The sequence below is a fragment of the Lytechinus pictus genome, chromosome 16 (assembly GCF_037042905.1).
Source record: "Lytechinus pictus isolate F3 Inbred chromosome 16, Lp3.0, whole genome shotgun sequence".
Taxonomy (NCBI): domain Eukaryota; kingdom Metazoa; phylum Echinodermata; class Echinoidea; order Temnopleuroida; family Toxopneustidae; genus Lytechinus; species Lytechinus pictus.
In genome coordinates this window covers 20,731,302-20,753,946 of record NC_087260.1, presented here as the reverse complement: position 1 = coordinate 20,753,946, position 22,645 = coordinate 20,731,302, and the positions used below count along the sequence as shown (strand labels likewise).

The 22,645-nt window shown below is 37.1% G+C and overlaps 1 protein-coding gene across 1 annotated transcript; it reads left to right on the top strand.

Annotated features, from left to right (window-relative positions):
- Positions 1-9,034: 9,034 nt before the first annotated feature.
- Positions 9,035-22,640, top strand: LOC129278555 (thymidylate kinase-like). The gene is made up of 5 exons (XM_054914700.2): positions 9,035-9,272; positions 12,184-12,292; positions 13,068-13,158; positions 13,604-13,792; positions 20,230-22,640. The coding sequence occupies exons 1-5, from the start codon at positions 9,149-9,151 to the stop codon at positions 20,344-20,346; spliced, it is 630 nt and encodes a 209-aa protein (XP_054770675.1). The 5' UTR covers positions 9,035-9,148; the 3' UTR covers positions 20,347-22,640.
- Positions 22,641-22,645: the final 5 nt, after the last annotated feature.

Sequence of the window (22,645 nt, the reverse complement as noted above, 5' to 3'; positions counted from 1 at the left end):
TTCAGATAATAATGTTCCTTATATAATTGATTATGAGTAAGTGTACCAAATATCTCAAATTTTCTAAAAAGAAATATAGGATTTTCTTGGAAAAACCTCGGGCACTCGTTTTCAGATTGAAAAAAAAAATGGTACCCCATGTCTGCGCACCCATTCACTTTGCACACGATTCAGGGATTTTGATGAGAAAGGATGCATTTTGAGGCCGTCACATGGAATGCCCAAAATTAATTATTTTTCCACCATTTTGAGTCGGGTTTTTTAATGAATATCTGTCTATGTATTGCATGTGTGAAATTGGTGTTCCTTGCGTATCTTCTTATACTAGAATCGCGCAGACTTGGGGGAACTAGCCATACAGTGCGCACTGCATGATATGGCTGTACGTAGAGTCGTAGACGTAGTAAATGTATTGAATGTTTCGAATATGCAACTTAAAATTAACCCATCATTACTTCACCGTTCCTGAGGTACGTAATTCATAACGCTTTAAAAATGCAGCAATTTCAGGAGAAAAGGGATTTGTGGATACTTTCATCTCGAAAAGATTTGGGTAAATTTTTGTTGTTGTTGCAAAATTGAAGGTTGAAGAGTGCTGCGCTGATTATTGCTGGTGGCGTTTGCGCAGACTATTTGACGAAAATCGTATATGCCTAAACTAAATCAGATTGTTGGATTCTTCCCTGGCGCTGCCCTGCATCTGCAACACTCGGGCCGGCCGACAGTCGTCCCCTTTCTTCTCCAGAATGCAGAACTGCCCTCTTCCCACACCCTAGGCCCATCAAGTAAAACATCAAAAATCGTGAAGAACTACCCTCTTCCCATCTCAAATAAAACATCAAAATCATGAAGTTCATGAACTCATAATCAACTTTTTTTATTGGCGATGAATTCATGTTCAAACTGTGTGTTAGTGTTAGTACATGATGTAGGAAACAATTGATAAAGTTAACACAACTCTCAGTCTCACACTCATTCAGAGACTCACTCAGCTCAGTCAGTCACTTAATGTTACAATCACATACTTTTATTTTTAGCTCACAAAAAAGTAACACCTAACGTTAGAATTTATTTTTAAAATGAAATAAAAACTACAGTATTCACCTGTCTATACTTGGTCCATCTAAGATAAACGATTTTGTCATTGAGTGGTCTTTCATTCTTGAAGTGCCTGCCAATTTCTAATCAATCTTTCCTATCTTCTTCCGGAAGTAAAAACACACAATAATTCCATTACAAAATGGCCGCAATCGGACCGTTCGTGAAATAAATCTGTCCGGTTCCAATGGTAAATTTGGTGATTCCCGGTATCTAATCACAATTCTATTTGAATTTTCCAATGCCAAAAATTGTTAGGTATTTGATATTACAATATCATGCTTGGTAAATGTGGAGAAATGGTAGAAAATCATCGCGAACCGGTAGTTGGATACGCTGGTCGTCAATATTGCGCTAGCACACCTTCCATGTATGAAGTCAAATTGTGTACAATTTCCCCATTGAAAGAATGTGCTAGCGTCTTTTGAGAAAGCGACAACACTAAAAATGGATACCAATCTGGGCACGGTATAAGCTGTGATTGGATTCTCTTGGAACTTTTGTTTTTCAATTTCCCCTTCCCTCTTCAATCCATAAAGAACAACAACAACAAAATTGCAAACTGTTGGCCTACTATGAACGTTCCCTTTTCTTAATTGGAATCAGTATGATTTACTGCTGAAGATCTATGCAGGGGAGGGGACGAGGGGTGGGTCTAGGGTCCAAGGGGCGGGGCCCCAGACCCCTTTTTTGACTTGTCAATTCCTTGAGGAGTGGGAGTTGCTTGTGTGTTGGTCAGGGTTGGGCTCAATTACAATGTAATTGATCAATTACGCAATTAATTACATTTTGGAGTAATTGAAATTTTAATTGACAAAATATAAAAAGTAACTGGTAATTGTAATTGAAAAAAAATGTAATTTAATTGAAAAGTAATTGTAATTGAACATTTCTACAATCACGTAACTGTAATTGTAATTGTAATTGAAGAAATTAATTGAGCCCAACCCTGATGGTGGTGACCTTTGACTTTTGGTTTTACTCTTTTTTTTATAAATCTTTTAAGTTCTGGGCAACATGCTTCCAAAAAAGGTAAACCTTTGGCCATATCTAATAATTTTCATTAATTTTGATTGGTGTAGAAGGAAACGGGTCTGACTCTTTTAGGGCCTAAACTGTCAGGTAAAATAAATGACATAATTTTCCATGTAGGCCTACATTGGTTTCCTAATTATTTCATTAAATTGTGGCAAATTTTATTTTGGCTAGTTTAGGCTAATTTGACCAACTAACAATTTTTTTACAACGAGTCGATCAAAATCATTGGAATAGACTGTGATCGAGTTACGGTCTTCTGCGGACATAAGAGGCATGCAGAGCCATGATTGGCCATTTGGGCAACCAAAAAAGGGGACAATTAATTTTCCAAAAAAACACGCTCTTACCCCATGATTCAGGTTAATCTTCTTTTTTTTTCAAGACAAAAAAAATGAAAGGAGATAGGAGGAGAAAAGGGGAAGAAAGAAGGAACTAGATTCTTAAGGAGAGATGTGGGCCAGCATTATATGGCCATTTGGGCACCCCCCCCCCTTCAATTTGTGTCTTTTTGTATTCTAAGTTTTTTTTCTCCCTGTTCCTACATTATATTCAGAGGCGTCGATCCTGGGGGGGGGGCAGGGGGGGCGATCGCCCCACCAATGAAAATATTGGGGGGGGGGGCAAACATATCGTTTTGCCCCCCAATAATTCCGCATGCATGTGCAAAAATAAAACAAGATTGCAGTGTTACACAGAAATCAGCAAGCGAGATTGAGATACACAACTCGTTCTTTATTTAAAATCGTGCTCAAAATGTCCGTTTTTCAGATTGGAATATAAAAATTTTCATCTCGCGCTTCGCGCTCGCATCATTTATGTACCAAAACCCATACTTTTCATGATTAATTAGGTGAACAGAATGTCCCGTTCTCAGTTCTAAACCTAAAAAGAACTCACGCTCCGATTTGCAATAATCTTTTGTTGAATATATATCTTGTTCTTTATTAAAAACGTCCATTAACCTGTCAATTTTTTCAGATCGAAATATCAAAATTTTCAGCTCGCGCTTCGCGCTCGCATCTATTGTTATTTTAGATACCCATTCTAATCATTAGTATGCCTACCAAAAATGAATCTTTCAGGTCAGAATATAAAGAAATTTCAGCTCGCTATCGTTACTCGCATTATCTGTGTAGTGAGATATGTATCCTCCACATGAGTTACTGCTACAAACAGTCCTAAACAGGTACCATTCCTGTTTTCAGGTCAGCATTCTAAAAAATTTCAGCTCGCGCTTCGCGCTCGCATTAATTTGTTGGTGAGATATGTGTCCGAGTCTCTTTCTCACATATATATATATATAATAATTAGGCCTGTGTGTGGGTTAGTTTGTTTGGTGTGATCGAGCGCCTTTAGAACGATTCATGATTTTGCCCCCCCCCCCCCAATCTGAAAAATGGATCGACGCCCCTGATTGTATTTACTATAATAATTTGTTATTCTGTTTTTCTTTAATTAACATTGTTGTGTTTTTACTATGTTTTGGCGATCCAGCCTTACAGGTTTCATATAACCTTCATGGAAAGCCGCGCAATTTATTTTATTATCTAATCACATTATTTGATGTTTCTTTGTATTTTTATCCTATTTGCAAAATAAAGATTGAATTGAATTGAATTATATAAATTGCCTTTCTCCTTTGTTTTCCCCATGCACACCATTTTTCTATTCCGCTTTCCCCTCCCCAGCTATGCGACTCTTGTATTTCTTGCCAGAAAACATAAAGTATACATTAATTGGTGTAAAGTATGAAAAATAAGGTTTTCAATGGCATTGACACTAAAGTTTTCGCTCTTCTCGTCGGAGCGGGTAAACACTACCACCACTACTGAGTCCCCATGCTATTTTTTTTTCTTTCAGCAAGCAATTTTTGGCAAGTATCTGCTCTATAAAGGGCCGATGCAAAGTTATGTATGATTAAATTTTATTCCATACTCGCTGCACATGATCACATCTCCTGTCGTGTTTTGCGCCCTTTATGTGAAATTTTGAATATCACTCAAGTTTTTTCATAATACATAAGAAAGCGCTTAATATGAGCGAAATTACAAATAAAAGTTATATTTTAAATGAATCCCAAAGCTTTCCGTGCTTCGCGTGCAAATGGGATACAAAAAAAAAACCTCCCCTTGAATTGTCACTTTCCCCATTTTGAGCTCTTTTTTCTTTTTTGTAATCAAATGAATTATAGAGCAGGTAAAGGTTTCAGATACATTTATAAATTTCTTAGCTTCATTGCTATATGCGCCAATTTAAGCACTTTGACTGCGTTTACTGAATCCAACCATTAACAGTAGTTAATGATTAAAAAAAAAAAATTCTGTCTTGAAAAGTGGGGAGGGGGGTGATAGTACATGCCATCCCTCCCCCCTCTCCGAAAAGTAGGGGGATATATTTCCCCATTCCCCGGGATTTACGTCTGTGTCTGCCGCCCCTGAACGTCACATTATCATCGCATACTTTTTCATTTGTTTTTTTTTAATGGATAAACCTGATTCTTCAAAAATGATGGTTACTTATGATGTGTACAAATCCATGCCGCCATATCTGCTTTTTTTAAATACAATTTTAGACATTTTATTCTAGACTTAATATCACCAGGCAATAACATTCCTGTGATGAATGGGGGAAGGGGCAGGGCTTATCCAGGATTTTCCAGTGTAGAGGGGGGGGGGGGCAAAAAAGGGCCGGTATTCACTTGGTATTTCCGACTTCAGCTTCAGCTCCGCTAGAAAATTTGTTATGGCTCTGAAGGGGGGGGGGGGTACAGACTAAGACTGGATCCGGATGTGCCCCTGGGTCCGCAACTGAACGTATAGTCGGGTTTTGCTATTGCTATTGTTATTACTCATCGATTAATTTTGTTGTTGAGCATAGTGTGCTCGACATATACATTTTATTCAATTTTACAGTTTCTGATGATAATTATATGCCAAATTTAAATCAATATGCCCAAGTTTATCTCTTTTTTTTCATTTGAACCTGCATGCATGCAGATATACATGACAATAAATAAAGAGGAGGTCTACAGGAGACGAATAGGCCGATTACCGAGCAACCCCGATTTGGAACCTGTATAAATGACACGATATTGATGTGAAAAATAAAGATGCTGAGCGCCAACCAAGCCAATTTTTAATCAGCATCATGCTACAGCTAGGCCACGCAATTAAGATTACCCTTCCATTACAAGCCCGTAGCCAGGGAGGGGGTGTTATTAATTATGGAACCCCCAAATTCAAATTTTCCGAAAGCACGAAAAAAAAAGGAAGAAAGACAGGTTCTCGGGTACGGAATAAGCCCAGTTTGAATGACGACCTTTATTTTTTATTTTTTTATTATTTATTATTATTATTATTATTATTATTTTTTTTTTTTTGGGGGGGGGGGATGGCGTCAACCTTTTCAGCCAAGGAAGAGATGAAATTTGAACCCCCAATTGGAATCCCTTGCTACGGGCTGCATTATAAACGATATGAGGGTAGGGGTGTGTTAGATTGACATTATCCCTATCTCTTTCTTTCGTGCTTTTCTATTTCTTCATATGCCTATATTTGGGGCCATATACTGGAAGCATGGCCCCCGTGTGCCCGTATACACAAGAAGTGCTTGTATTAGGACCAAAACGGTATTGCCCCAGGGTGGGACGTCTGGGAAAGCCATTTCATTTTTTTTTTAATGAAGGTGGTTTTGGCACCCCAAGAAAAATAAAATGGTGGTCGAATAGTCGAGGCCAGGATATAAAGCAAAATTATGATTGGGCTTAACATGGGAGAAAAAATGATTCATTAGATTGTCATTTTAATTTTTGTGCACATAATAAAGGGAGCATGTGTGTGAAGCCCCCTTTATCCGCCCTCGTAAAAAATGTACCATTAAGGACGATGGTGTTACTATGGTATTACCATAGTAACCATGGTAAATTCATTTGTACCATACTACGACCATACTACTACCGCAGAAGTACCGTACGGAATAGGAAAGTACTATTTGAAAATACAGAAGTTCCATAATGTACCATGGTATACCATGAATGTACCATAGATATTACGGTATTACAATGGTGTTACCATAGTATGGTAAATTGACGGATGAGGGTAGTACATTTACCATGGTTGCATTATTATGGTCCTTCCATGTCATGCTGAGTACTATATTCTTTTGTAACAAAGTACCATGGTATTACTATGGCATTACCATCGCACTTTTTTTTACAAGAGTATAGTAACCATGGTATTACTATGATATCCCTTGACCTGGACTTCACTCATGAATATTCATTACAACAATAAATGACAAAAATTTTAGACAATCAATGTGTTTATGTTTAGGCCTATCTGCCTATGCAATGATTCCACCACGAAAAGTTTCAGAAAAAAATGTGTGGTTTATTTATATATCATATCATTCATAATCATGACATTTAATTTTGGAATAATGTTTTAGGGTTAAATAAGAACAAATGTTAACCATAATTTGTCAAGTTTTGTGAACTCGCTCAATATACTATAGAAGTCAATGTCAGGTCTCTGTGGATAGGTGTAGGATAGGATAAGGATTAGAATGTAGGATTTTAGGATAAGATAAGATGGTATGGCTTAGAGTATCCATGGAGTTGTAAAAATGTACAATGACCTTGACACATTTTTTTTTTTAATGAACCCACATCATGGGGCCCATGGGACCCACATGGTACCCAGAATGGCTAACGGCCACGCGGATCATGAAAGAATATGGTACTCGTGACTAATGACATGGAAGTAGGCCTACCATATGAATGGTACAACCGTGGTAATACTATGGTACAACCATATTAATGCCAAGAAACAACCATGGTAATACAATGGCAGTGGCGTACCGTGAGTCACGGCATTGGGGGGGCACCAGCAAAATATTTGAGTCACTTAGTGAGCGCGCGAAGCGCGCTCAGTTGCCAGGTATACTGACCTAATAGGGACATTTTAAAGACAGTGCCATTAAACGGATATGTATGTCACTGCTCAAATAATGCGAGCGCGAAGCGCGAGCTGAAAATTTTTGATATGCAGACCAAAAAAGGACATTATAAGTAAATTTGTGTAATCATGATACATACCTGTCTCGCTAAACAAACAATGCGAGCGCGAAGCGCGAGCTGAAATTTTTGTAAATATTGACCCAAACAAGGACATGTTAAGGACTATATTTTAGGAATCCATTAAGAGTATTCATATCTCACCATAGTCATCTAATGCGAGTGCAAAGCGCTTGCTGATTTTGCTACATCTAAACACATGAAGCACTTTTTGTAGTCATTGTAATCATGATATTACGCATCTCCCTCGTCAAATATTGCGAGCGCGAAGCGCGAGCTGAAAATTTAGGATATTCAGACCTGAAGAGAGGCATTCTAAGGCCTGTTTGTAAGAATTCACTAAGACCATACGATACGTATTTCACTAACCAAATGATGCGAGCGCGAAGCGCGAGCTGAAAAATTTTGATATTCAGATCAGAAAAAGGGACATTTTAAGAACTGATTTTTAGGAATTCATGAAGAGCAGACATATCTCACCAATCTACTAGTGCGAACGTAAGCACGGACAGGAAATGTTTTATATTAACACCTTAAAATGGGGCAATCACTTTAAGTAGTCATGAAAAAGAACCATATGTCACTACCCTGTCTCGGTTTAAGAAATTATGTCATAAATACCTACTTGATAAATTTAAGACCAGTTGTTAGTTGCACCTGGGGGTGACATGTTTGGAGTGTGAATGTGTGTGTGTTTGTCTGTGTAAGTGTGTGTAAGGGTGCGTGTGGGTAATGTTCCTGTTGTGATCTTTAAATACCTTGTATTTTTTTTCCTTCTCATAGTTATTCCATGTTTAAGTAAAATATCATATGCAGGGGCCCCTGATTACAAGCTGTGCTTCTTTGGGGTCCCAAAACCTGTCATTTGCTTCAGTCTTTATAATGTAACCATTTATTTTGTTCTTTGTACTTTGTTCTCCTTTGACTGGTTTGAATAAATTCAATTCAATTCAATTCACATAAAACAATAATAAGTCGAAGTGCGAGGAAATATATTTGGTGTATATTGACTTAAAAACGTTAAACAGACAATGCGAGTACCGGGAACAATGAAGACATCTAGGCCTGAGCAAAATAAACTTATGAAATAATGTTTCTTATATATTATAACATAACATAATTATAATATAACATTATAATGAACAATAATTTCTTCATTCCCACTACGTTTCTCTTCCTTTCTCCCTCTTTTTCTCCTCTTCCCCGTTTTTTTTTTTTTTTTGGCCAGCCGATTGGGGGGGGGGGGGGCACGTGCCCCCCCATGCCCCCCCGTAGTTACGCCACTGTACAATGGTATTACCATGGTATTTTTACTGAAAATCCATGCCTTAAACGTAAGTACTGCCTTCATCTGTCCATTTACCATACTGTTGGTATTACCATTGTAAAAGTACTCTGGTAAAACCATGGTACTTTTTTTTTATAAAGTTGTTCCGCGGCCCCTGTTAACATATCTGTCAAGACTCAAGGAAAGCTTCCTCTGTTTGAAGCTCCTTATAGTCAAGAGTTTGCTCTGCATATATATAGCTCATAGTAGTCAGGGGCGCGGCTCGAACCGCGCCCACTTTTAGAGTAACTACCTCGATTCCAGACAATTGTATAGAGTCTAGTCCAAATGAAGATGCCTGTTACTTATTTTATATTGTTGCTGTGTTGAATTTTTTTTGGTTCAGATCTATATATTAGATTAGCTCTGTTTTATGATTCATTTACTACCTTTTGTAGGTCTTTAAAAAAAAATACATTCCCGATACATTCTAGGTCTTTGATTAAATCCCAAATTCCCAAGGATCGATGCGGTATCGTATTTATGGAAGAGATGTTGCTAAACGCGGGAAATACCGTAATTGTAAACAAGCGCAATAACGTTAGGAAGGAAGGAGCCTCAAAGACACACACGGATATTTCTGGATAAAAAATACTAAATCGTTCAAAAAAATGCGGCGTGGTGCTCTGGTAGTTTTCGAGGGTTGTGATCGCTCAGGAAAATCTACGCAATGCAAGAAATTGGTGGACTCATTGCGAGAAAATGGATTGAAAGCTGAACTGATGCGTTTTCCAGGTAAGCTCACACACACTCTACCGGACGGCGGGGACAGTTTAGCCCGCTCCGGCCTGGGGGACTCCACCCCGAGCTCGGGCCAGCCAGCTGAACAGTTCGGTGGCAGACTAAGTTGGAATGGAACTGGAGCTATAGCTATCTGACCGTATTGACTGTGTACTGTGCTCTTGAAGTCTGCAACCAACTTGTTTGTGTTAAAGCCAGGGGAAGTTTACCTGAACTTTCTGAAGAAAAGATTGTAGTAAAAATAGCACCAAAAAAATTATTTCCAGAAAGGCAGAATCCGAGAATAGGCCGAAATTCAGGACAGGAGTCGACCCTCATTATTTTTAATTCATTGTCAATTGATAGAAGAGTAGACTAGACTGTCTATATTTCCCCAAAAATATTTTATGCATGTTTGTACTCAACTCTCATTGTGCCTCACTTGAATTATGGCATCCCTGCCAGGGGTAACTCCGTTAAAGTTAATTTAGATGGGTTAATAAAAGTCCAGAAAAGGGTAATTAGACTAGTATGTGGAGTAAGTTCATGATCTCATACTAATATTTTGTTTTATGAAAACAAGTTTACATGACATGTTCGATCACAACCTCGGCTGCATTATGTATTAATTAAGTAAAAGAGAACTTCCACTTGCCCTTGCTTCGTTATGTGTTAGAAATGACCAGATCCACTCTTACTATACAAGACAAGTTTCTTTTCTTCACATGCCATTGGTCAAAACTAGTTTTCGGCTAAATACATTCGTTTATACAGGGCCAAAATTATGGAACTCCCTACTTCATTGAAGCAATCAGTTAGCCTTAGTATTTTTAGAAACAAGTTAAAGAAAGATTTACTGAAGAAATACTTGTAAACGAATGCCTGCTGGTATATCTTGTCTAACTTTATAAATTGTATTTTTCCCACAATTACAGTATCTATGCAAAAGTAGAGCTCTGCTTATTTTCTTATTTTTTCCTCTTTCTTTCTTCTTTTCGAATTTCAGGTTCTTATACTTTAGGTCTAATAATAGAATTTGTTTGCATTCTGCATTTCACATCTTTTGTAAATATATATATTTTTTTGTACATCAGTACTTTGGTTATTTACTCCAAATTGTTTTATAATTTTGTTTGCTTGTTCTCATAGGTTTTAGATGATTGATAATGTAAGTTTATAATACTCTGGTGGCCTATGGCGCACAAGCTAAGCTTCTTAGTAGGTCGCCACGTTTCATTTCCATCTTGTCTCATGGGTGTTGCTAATGTTCCATAATATGTAATGCATGTACATGTATTATGTACTTGTACAACGCCTACTTAGCTTGTTGTACGCGAGCGAATGGGAGGCTGAATGTCAAACATTCGTACCGTTGCACACAAGACGTACCATCCAAAATGTACCATTGGACGGCTTTAGGAGGTGACGTCACAATACGATTGAATTCATTGCACTCAGTAAAAATGAAAGTGCAATACGCATATAAGCCTACTGGCTAAATGCGCAATGCTGCCCAAGGTCATGTGCGCTTGTATGATTTTGCTTTTCGCTTTCAATCCTTTTGCTCCCTTTTCATAGATTACTACAGGGAAAAACTCTCTTGTTTTTCATATTTTCGCTAAATTCTGAGGCGTTGTACAACACAAATAGCGAATATTCTTCGCTCTATTCAACGAGGCTAAGGCCTCGTTGAATAGAGCATCTTTCTTTCACCTCATGCGAAATCTCGCACCATCGCACTCATGCCTATTTGCTATTTGTATATTATTTACTTTTGTTCTTTGCTATTTAATTTGTATTGCAATGATTTACTGTTGATGTTGTTTAATATCAGAATTGAAACGAAATAAAGATCGATCCACCAAAATCATCAATTTTATAATTTTGGTGGCCCGCAAAGCAAATTTAGTGGCCCTACAACAATAGGAAACATTACAATATATCAAAAATTTGGTAGCCCCACCGGGTCACCAAGTGTTGGCTTTTTACAGAATTTTGCAGGCCAGACTCATTTTTGCTTGCCCCGGGCCACTGCTAATGCTAAACGTATTACGGTATCATGCTGGGTGTCCGTCTCCGTCCGCCTGTCAGTCCATCTGTCTGTCTGTTGTCCGTTAACTTTTCCTTGTAAACGCGATAACTTCAGTTTGACTTAACCTAGGCTCATATAATTTGGTGTGTATGATACTAGCATGGATCCCAGGAAGCCTATCGATTTTGAGGTCAAAAGGTCAAGATCACAGTCACATGTTTTCATCTTACCCTCCTGAAGTCCTTGTAAACGCTATAACTTTAGTTTAACTTAACCTACATGTAGGCTCATACAATTTGGTGTGCATGATACTAGCATAGATCCCAGAAAGCCTATATTGATTTTGAGGTCAAAACGTCAAAGTTCAAGATCACAGTGACATGTTTTTATCCTAATACCCTTCTGAAGTCCTTGTAAACGCGATAAGTTTAGTTTAACTTGACCTAGGCACATATAATTTGGTGTGTATGATACTACCCTGTAGCATGGATCCCAGGAAGCCTATTGATTTTGAGGTCAAAAGGTCAAGGTCACAGTGACATATTTTCATCTTACCCTTCTGCAGTCCTTGTAAACGCAATAACAGTTTAACTTAACCTAGGCTCATATAATTTGGTGTGTATGATACTACATGTACATGTAGCATAGATCCCGGCGATTGATTTTGAGGTCAGAAGGTCAAAGGTGAAATAGCCACCTTCCACTTTTCTTGCTTGACCAATAACTCAATTTTCCGCGTTACAGGCGGGCGTATTATGTGCTCGCCTTAGCGACACTCTTGTTTGTTAAGTTATTGTAAAGCACTTTGAGCGCGTTAATGGGAAGACGCCATATGAATATTTAATGTATGTATGTAAGCTATAATTCAGTATTCTCTTTTCCCTCTTTCTCCAGAGAGGTCTACAACCATTGGAAAGGTGATTGACAGTTATCTGAAGAAAAGCAGTGATGTTCAGGATAATGCAGTCCACCTATTATTCTCTGCAAACAGATGGGAACTTGTGTGAGTACCTGTTTGGTGATTTCAGTGCCCCGTCTTACAAAGAGTTACAATTGATCCGATCAGTCGCAACTATGGACGGCCAGCAAAGTCAACATACAAAATGCATGTTTGCTCAATTTTTTTCTAGATATGAATGTTTACCCATAAATTCATTGATTTCATAACAGTCCGGTGTGTTCTCCTTTGTTTACAAATGACATTTTGCACATTTCTAGTAGAAAAAATATGACACTGATGGATTTCCATAGTTACATTTGATTGGATCAATCGTAACTCTTTGTAAGACAGGGCCCAGGTTTAGCAGTGAATGCTAGTGTCGGCATTGATTGTAATGATCTCCTGCACTGGACAATGTAGCTCACGTCAGCTGGGCTTCAAAATGATGAAGGAAAGGTATAGAGTACTAGTAGTAGAGTAGTTGAAGAAGCCAGTGAAGAAGCTTTGCTATGTCACTATTATTTGTTAGGAATCCCTGAAGGAAATTACCATTGAAAAAAACACACTAAAAACATACAGGTACATTTAGTAATGCTGTTTCCAGAATACACTCAATATCCTAGGACCACATGGGAAGGGAAAATAAATGATCTACTTTAATTCTTTTTTTTTTAATCTGTTATGGCAAACAATTTTTTGAGGTCTTGTGTAAATTTAATTTATATGTTTGTGCATGGTATGCAAACCTGATATCTTCATGGTAAAACTTGCAAGGCCATTTGTGTTTCATGACTTTTGTCATCTTATTTCTTTTATGTTATTGTATCTACTTTATTAGACCAGAGATGAAGAGGAAGCTTGGTGAAGGGGTGACGTTAGTGGTCGATCGCTATGCTTACTCAGGAGTAGCATTCACAGCAGCAAAAGAGGTTAGTGGGACTACATGCTTTACAGCTGATTTATATTTTTTCTCTTCATTACTATAGTAAAGATAGTTCAATGAGATAATAAGTGTAAGTAATAATAAGATATTGTTGGAAACTACTTGGAAAAAACAAATTTTACATGTAATTGATCAATCTATCGAAGCTTGCATTTAGTTTTTTTTTTGGTGAAGTTTTATACAAAAGGTTCCAGGCATCTACAACACAAAGATTTGTGATCAATTTGCATCATTTAATACAATATCAATAATGATTCTGACTGGATGGTATTAGGTACGTTGAACAAAACAGTGCTTGCAATGATCTTTGACCACTGTCACTGAATACATGTATCTCTAATCATAACATGGGACCCATGTCTCTTTATTTACCAACTTTATAAGTTTTATTGGCATGAAGTATTCAATTTAAGCTTGATTTATCTTTGAAGGGTTTTACGTTAGATTGGTGCAAGCAACCCGACGTTGGGATTCCCCTCCCAGACCTTGTGTTGTACCTAGACATCTCAAGCGAGGCAGCCGGGAGGAGAGGAGGGTTCGGCGAAGAGAGGTACGAGAAGTCGGACATCCAGCTCAGGGTCGCCGAGAACTTCAAGCGCATGCAGGAAGATGACTGGAAGGTGAGGCAATTCAATGGTGTTGAATTTCAATCCTGATTTAAATAATTATTGTGAAAAAGTTATCATGTTGTCATGCATCTCTGTTGTAGACGCCCTAGGCCATTGGGCTACATAGTACTACAGGGACTTAGTGGGTACATATACAGTGATGCTACAAATTTAGTGAACCCCACCAGAAAATTTACATATTTCAAGTTCTGACATGTTTTAGATACCGTATTTAATTGTGAAGTCAAGTGATAAAATATTACGTTCAATGAAGTTTGTTTCCCTAGGCTCGGCGAACATTTTAGTATTGTTGTCTACATTCAACACTCAGCATGAAGGAGTGCATTTTGTGGTGGGGTTCACTGACTTTTTAGCTCAACTGTATGTAATACCTTACTTTGTGGGTTTGGTATACGACGAGCATGATAATGACAAGGATTCCCCCCCCCCCCCCCAATCACATCTTTTGCAAACATCTTAGACAGGCAGTATGTGCTTAGCTTGCACATTCTCTTTGTATTGGGGTGCTTCTCTCCTCCAACTTTGTATGCTGTGGACACAGCAGGCTATTATAAGTCGACGTGCAAATGGAAATTCACTCATACCTATGGAATTGGGCTAATGTTCTGGGAGCTCTATGTTTTGAACTACACTAAATCATTTATTCAATCCAGTGTGCTTGGTGTGAAGGCAGGAGCTAGTAATGACCAAACACCTATGACCTTTGTCTTGTGCCATCACATTTAGTCCGGTCTGTTAGCGTCAAAAACACCCTACTTGTGGACACGGTGGACAAAAGCATGATTTTTTCTCCAGACCTTTGTTTATGTATAAGAATTAAAAATTGGGTATGCTCCAAAAAATCTGGCTGCAGGAACAGAGAAAAAATGGGTGAAAGAGTCAGAATTTATGAGTTTAGATTGGTCTGATATATAGACTAGCGCTAGTGCAAAACTCAATTGCAGTGCATTATTTTGCATTGATTTAGTTCTTGAATTCAGACCCTTTTTTAACATATGTTCTGTTTGTCCTCACATCTCAATGCACCAAATATCTGAATGCAGATGCTAAACAAGCCGAAGGGTGGCGGTGGAGGGGGTTGAATGTTGGTATGTATGTACATATTTTGGTCTTGGGGTAAAGATGTGCAAAACACATTTATGCATGTGTTGGAAATGGTGTTGCCATGGTAACAGTGTATTATGGCAAAAATAAGGTAAAAATCTTGCAGTTAGAACTACTTCCTCTGTTTTCATCCGATTCTAATGACATTCGGCACACACATTGGTCTTGAGGTGAAGATGTCTAAGACACATTTTTGTGGGTCTTTCAGAAATCTCGTTGCCATGGTAACAACATATTATATGGTGAAAATTGGGGAAAAAATTACAATTCAAACTGCTTCATCAGTTTTCAATCAATTCACATGAAATTCGACACACACACTGGTATTTAAGTAAAGATGTACAAGGCACTTTTTGTGTGTTTCAGAAATTGTGTTGCCATGGTAACAACATATTATATGGCAAGATTTAGGTAAAAACCTTGCAATTTGAACTACTTCATCAGTTTTGAAACAATTTTCATGAAATACGGCTCACACATTGCCCTTGGGGTAAAGATGTGCAAGAACCTTTTTTTTTGCATTTGTCAGAGAGTGCATTGCCAGGGTAACCACATATGATAGCTAGAAATGCAGGAAAACTCATCGTGGATCAATCTACTTCTCAGTTTTCAGCCTGTACTCATAAATTTGACACACATATTCATTTTGGGTAAAGATTCATATTCAGTGTTAAAGGGGAATCCAGCCTTGGTCATAACATGTTGTGTGGAAAAGGAGAAAAATAAGAATGGTGAAAGTTTGAAAGAAATCGGACAAGCAAAATTTATGGCTGCTTTAAAATTAAGATCCCTAAGACTGCTAGTATGTAGATTTCAAATTGGCAACTGGGTAAGTAAATTATGACAAGGGCCGCAAGGACAACTTTTTCATAGGGCTTGTACTTAATTATCAGGATTTTTGGTTTTCTCCTAAATCCCTATTCCATTGGGGCCGTAATATAAACCCGGTAGTATATTGTTTTATGTCCTCATGAAAAAAAGATATAATTTGAAGTAAAACTTTTGAAAAAGACATTTTAGCCAATTAATTATTCCAGTACATGGAAGAGTGGTCCTTGCCTTACATCACTATGACATCACATATGCGGCCAATTTGAAGTCTTCATGGGTATAGTGATTACCAATGTTTACAACTTTTATATATTCACAAATTTCTTATGGTTTGTCCGATATAGTTCAAACTTTGACCTATAAACTTGTCTGATTTTTCCTTTTCCTCTAAAAACAAGTGTTTATTTGGGTTGGATTCCCCTTTAACGACATAGCGCAGGGTATTAATCACTTTCAATAATATTTATAGGTTCTTTTTTTGGGGGGGGGGCGGAGGAGGTCCTTAAAAACTGACAACATAAAAATATAGAAGGTTAAAGGCCATGACCATTAGGAACTTAAACACTCTTTTAAAAAAGCACCCCTTCCATTTTTTTTTTTGGGGGGGGGGGGCTTTAGAAAATTGCCACATAAAGAGTAAAAGGAAATTATTACTAGGAACTTAACCCCCCCCCCCAAGAAAAAAAGGGGGGAGAAAAATCCTTTACACTTCAGCGTATTAATTTAAATATCGTTTTCGGTGCCCAATTAATCAATGTTTTATTCATCTCCTTCTGCTCAGTCTTTGTTCATTTCAGTTCCTACTCTGACATTCTTACATCACTTTTTGTACTTTTGATCTTTACCATACGTTCTTGTTTTGTTTCCTTTCTCCCCCTCTTTGTCTCCCTCTCTAAGTACATTTTTCTTAGCTATTTTAATTCATTATTATCTAGCAACAATTATTCCATTTTGAATACTTACACCTATACACCGAAATATAATGACATGACATTCATTTTTTTCATAATCTTTTAAACTCCATTTTGGCTACACTCTGTCCTGAATAATACTATTAGCAATATTTAATGTCTAGTTTAAAGAATTGAAGAAATTACTGTCATGATATTATATTTTGGTAAAGGTGCATCAAATTCATATTAACAAGGTTGCAGCATTCAGAATGGAATAACTGTTGCTTGACAAAAATGGATTTAGTTATTTCCCAAAAATCCTCTGTGAAAATTTTAGTTTTATCACTGAGTTTTCCCATTCCTGCAGTTACCACCATCTGAAAGGGATATGACTAGAATATAAGTATATGTAGAGAAATAAAAGTCATCATTTGCTCAATGAACAGTGAATAAGTTTGTCTTTACTCCAATGGAAAATTATTTGCATTTTTTTTATGACAGTCAGAGTTTGCATCCAACAATTTTGCTACTGAAACATAATATTCATTTTTTGACAATGGGAGATGTAGGATAAAGCAGGGGCTGTCACAGAAATATACTGAAAAAAATAAATGAAAGAATATAGAAGGCTAAAATCTATTGTGCACATATGGATATTTTTGATATGGTATGTTATTGAGTCATGGATTTGCAAGTGAATTTCTAAAACAAGTGCAGAGATTTTTGTATGTATTTGTATTTCTATAATTAGTTGCATGATAAAAGGTACACTTTAAAATATGTCAGAAAAAATATACTTGGAGAGAGAGTAAAACAAAAAGGAGAGAGGAAGCAGAAGGAGATGGTATGGTGAAGCTCAAAATCAAGAGTGATGTGATAAAGTTAAAAAGAAAGAGTAGGAACGGAATATGAATAAAAGACTGAGTATATGAGAATATAAATAAACAATGATTAATTGGGTACCGCAAACAATTTTGTATCAAATCAGAATGCATTAAACTTCAAATGAATGGTCTGAAGTGCAAAGGACTCTTCTTACCTTTTAAGGGGGGGGGGGCATTTTTCTGCTCAAAAATATATCAGCCCCCTATTTTTTTTTGGGGGGGGTTAAGTTCCTAGTCATAATTCTTTAACTTTTACTTTTTTAAGTCATTTTCTAAAGACCCCCCCCAAAAAAAAAAAAAAATAGGGGGCTGATATATTTTTAATGTCTAGCTTTAAAAATGCAAACACCCCTGAGGGGCAAAGGCGTAGACTGGTTTAAGCATGGGGAGGTAGAACTAAAAGTGGTATGGGGAGGGGTGCACATCTTGGGGAGGTGGAACTAAGGTTTGGAAAATCAGCTGTTGAAAGTAGAAGGGGTACACATTTCATTTTGCTTGCCAGTGTTGGAACTCCTCTGCCTCAGCGAAATGTTTCACATTCACCCAGTGTACCCCCAGCCTATGCCCTTGAGGGGATGCTTATTTTAAGAGTGTTTATCATTTTTATGTTCCTAATGGCCACTGCCTTTAACCTTCTTTATTTTGATGTCAGATTTTACGGACCAATCCCGCCCCTCCCCCCCAAAACCTAGAAATATTAATGAAGGTGATTTATACCCCCACACTCTGGCGTGAACATTTTAATGCAGAGAAGACATTTGGAATTTAATATGAATCTTTATCCCAAGATGAATATTTCTTCCAATTTTTATGAGCACTGACTAAAAACAGGGGAAGTAGTTTGATCCACAATGAGTTTTCCTGCATTTCTGGCTATCATATGTGGTTACCATGGCAATGCACTCTCTGACAAATGCACAGAAAAATGTTTTTTGCACATCTTTACCCCAAGGTAAATGTGTGACACAAATTTCATGAGAATTGGTTCAAAACTGATGAAGTAGTTCAAATTGCAACATTTTTACCTAAACTTTTCCATATAACATGTTACCATGGCAACACAATTTCTGAAACACACAAAAAAGTGCCTTATACATCTTTACTTTGATACCAATGTGTGTGCCGAATTTCATGAGCAATGATTGAAAACTGATGAAGCAGTTTGAATTCTAAGTTTTTTTCCCAATTTTCACCGTATAATAAATTGTTACCATGGCAACAAGATTTCTGAAAGACACACAAAAATGTGTCTTAGACATCTTCACCTCAAGACCAATGTGTGTGCCAAATTTCATGAGAATCGGTTAAAAACAGAGGAAGTAGTTCTAACTGTAAGATTTTTACCTTATTTTTGCCATAATACACTGTTACCATGGCAACACCATTTCCAACACATGCAAAAATGTGTTTTGCACATCTTTACCCCAAGACCAAAATATGTACATACATACCAACATTCAACCACCTCCACCGCCACCCTTCGGCTTGTTTAGCATCTGCATTCAGATATTTGGTGCATTGAGATGTGAGGACAAACAGAACATATGTTAAAAAAGGGTCTGAATTCAAGAACTAAATCAATGCAAAATAATGCACTGCAATTGAGTTTTGCACTAGCGCTAGTCTATATATCAGACCAATCTAAACTCATAAATTCTTACTCTTTCACCCATTTTTTCACTGTTCCTGCAGCCAGATTTTTTGGAGCATACCCAATTTTTAATTCTTATACATAAACAAAGGTCTGGAGAAAAAATTATGCTTTTGTCCACCGTGTCCACATAATTCCGCTAACAGACCAGACTAATTTGGTTGTTGCGTCTGGTGGGGCAATTGCGAAACCCGACCATTCAAGAAAAGGGCCTCCAAGATCCTCAAAAAGTTGGGCCCAGTTTGCCTTTCCCTTTTAACATAGTTTTCACAAAACGTTGGATAAATTGGACTTTTGTACATTGATAACTTTCACAAACCTTAGGATAAACTGGACCTTTTGGGAATTTAGGGGGCCCTTTTCTCGACTAATCGGGTTACGCGATTGCCCGACCAGACACGATAACCTGATGTGATGGCACAAGCCTGTCTGCAAGCTTAGACTCATATTTGACACTTTAACCAAAAACAGGTCTAGAGTAAAGACTAGATGCCAAAGACTCTGTCTGTGTCAAATAACAGCCAGCCACAGTACATAGTGAATCTAGTCTCACTACTTCAGACTCTGCATTATGCACTATGCAAATTTGCAAAAACCAAGGGTCTGTTCCTGCAGACTATTCTAGTTGTGAGGTGAATAATCAATTTACTTGGGTGATTACTTTGTCTCTAACCTGAATGTTGACCCTGTTAATGGAAATAAATGAGTTGTTTCATTTTCAAATTGCAATAATTTGATTATAATAGGTGATCCTCAGAGTATCGTACACTTTTTCAACTGATACTTTTGACTGTCATCTATGACCAAATTTATTTTTCGTAGAAGAATCTTTACCTAGGTAAAATCATGTGTCCAATAATCAATGTAAAATCGTAGTCTATGAACTTCAATATGTGGAATAAAAGGTGATAAAATCCCCTAAAATATTTCATAGAATATAAATTTGTCTGTTTGTAAACACTGATTAAATGGATATATTTTATATTATGTTCTTTTTCCTTCTGAGTCAGTTTTCCCATAAGTGTCATACTCATTCACATACAATGTCATTTTATTTTCTCTCAGGTAATAGATGCTGATCAATCCATGGAAGATTTACACAGACAGATCAAAGACGTAGTCCTGAATGTCATAGACCAGGATCTACCTCAACTAGGAACATTATGGACCAAAAAAGACTAATATTTGATGTCATATTTGAAACTCCAATGCTCAATTTAAACTGTGAAATCATCAGCGTTTTCTAAAAGCGTCATCAACGGCAACATAATCAGCATATAATGTGCTCCAATGTTACCAATGCTCGGCGATGCTATCATTTACAGTTCCATTGGTAGTCAAAGAATTTGTTCGTACTCTTACTCATTCACACCTGGGTGGAGAGTGGCAGTGAAGATTTAATGCCATATCAAAGGACAAAGTTTCCAAGGGGGATTGCGAACTCGGAGTCTGAAATCCTTATTTTGGTGGCATGGCCTCCAAGTCAAGACATCTCTTCGTGCAAGCGTTGGTGACCCGAAGGATACGATTGTATTCCTATCCTGAGAATCTTTTCTGTCAAATAATTAAATCATGTGAACAATTGTAGTTTAGTCTACTACTCAAGGGTCCTGCAACAAGGAAGATACTGTCAATTGTATTTCCTCTTAAGTGAGACAACGCAAGAAACTTACATTCAATTGCAAATCAAGTATAAGTCCTAAATCAAACGTAATGGAGAGTTAAATTGAATGCTAATCAACTACAAATTTGTGTTAAATCAAATGACTGGCACTTGATATTTGGGATGGACAAATTTGTGTTAAATTAAAGGACTGTATGTGTTACGGAGCCCAGAAGCCCGTAACACAAAGCTTGGCAATGATCATAGAACATTTTTCTACGATTGATTACTTGACTACAATGTACAATCAATCGTGAAAATCAAGCATACGATTAATCGCCAACCTTTGTGGTACGGGACCCAGGTCTTAACCCTAAATCTCCCGGGGTATTTTGATTCTTGTCATTCCGGGGGGGGGGGGGGGGGGGGGGGCCATTATGGCCCCCCTTAAGAAAATTTGCATGATGGTAGAGAATGACGTAATCTACGCAGTTGCATTGGTAAATTTCACTGAATTCATATATTTTTATTTTATATGAATTAATTATGCTAATTTATTCATGAAATCATACTTTTTGCTCTGATTCACTAAATAAAGCTCCTAGAATGCTATTTTTTGGTGAAAATATTCTTTATAGCATTCCTAACAATTGTGAATGAAAAAAATTTTGGTACCAAGACCAATTTTTTATGTATTTTATTGTTTTTTTAATTTCTTATGTATTTCTTTGTTTTTTTACTTTTTGTTTTTTTTATTGTTTTTTCGATGGAAATCGTTCCAGACTTAATTCTGATCATAAACAAGGCAAAATTAATTAAGTTTAATCAGTAAAAGTAGAAATAATGATACATTTATGAATTTTGGCTAAATACACAATTTGCATTGGATTTGTACATGAAATCACGTTTATGAGCAATTTTGAGTCTGACATACACTTACATAATGTTGCGTAATGTCGTAACCGCGTACCCGGGCGTCACAAATTTGGTCTCAAAGTTTGCGCGAGACTTGAAAGTAAAAAGTCAGTGAGCGGCGAGGTCAAAAAATTTTGCGCAGCAGATATATCGCGAAAATTGTTGAGGGGGGGGGGCCATTATGGCCCCCCCCCCGGGAGGATTAGGGTTAAAATCACAAATAATTTGCAGAAGTGCATTTCTGGGGAGCATTTTATGAAATGTTTGATATTAATCTTTCACTGACAACTGTTATAAGCTACTGAAATCCTTACATCCGATTGGACGAGAGTAAATTAGTCAATGAAAATGACTGGCAGTATCCCCCATGGAATGCTCCCTTTTCTTTAATAGAATTAATTTCTTGATCATATATCATGGGGGGAGATTAGACATTCCATTTTCATAAATCATTTGTATGTCTATTCATGACACTATTTGTGCAAAGTTGTTGCATAGTGAGTACATGTATAGTCTGGATTTCTGTATAATATAAATTTCCATGTATATGCTGTATGGTAGACTTTATTTTTCAATGGCTGGTGAAAAGTCGAGTTGTCTGTCAAAATCTATCAATATTAATTTCCACTTATACCCACTTTAGGTATTTATCACTCTGTGTTCCTCCATTTAAGAAAATAACACTAATAATTCTGCTGATTTTTATAAGTTAGCTTTTGTACTTTATTATAAGTTAGAGAATGCATAAAGTTATTGTGGAACACAAGAGGGCAGGAAAGAAAAAGAAACACTGTTCCAAAACATGTGTTTCCTTTGCCAAAGGAATTGATATATATTTGAACAAATTGTGAAAATTAAATTGATTTCATATCTATTATTTATACTAATTGTAATGCGATGTATTCATTATTTTATTGCATAACTGAATGTCAATAAATCTAATAGAGGCAACAAACCAGTCAA

Coding starts and splice junctions, on each gene's coding strand:
- LOC129278555 (XM_054914700.2), top strand. CDS start 9,149: ATGCGGCGTGGTGCTCTGGTAGTTTTCGAGGGTTGTGATCGCTCAGGA. Junction 9,273..12,183: donor TGAACTGATGCGTTTTCCAG/GTAAGCTCACAC, acceptor CTCTTTCTCCAG/AGAGGTCTACAACCATTGGA. Junction 12,293..13,067: donor GCAAACAGATGGGAACTTGT/GTGAGTACCTGT, acceptor CTACTTTATTAG/ACCAGAGATGAAGAGGAAGC.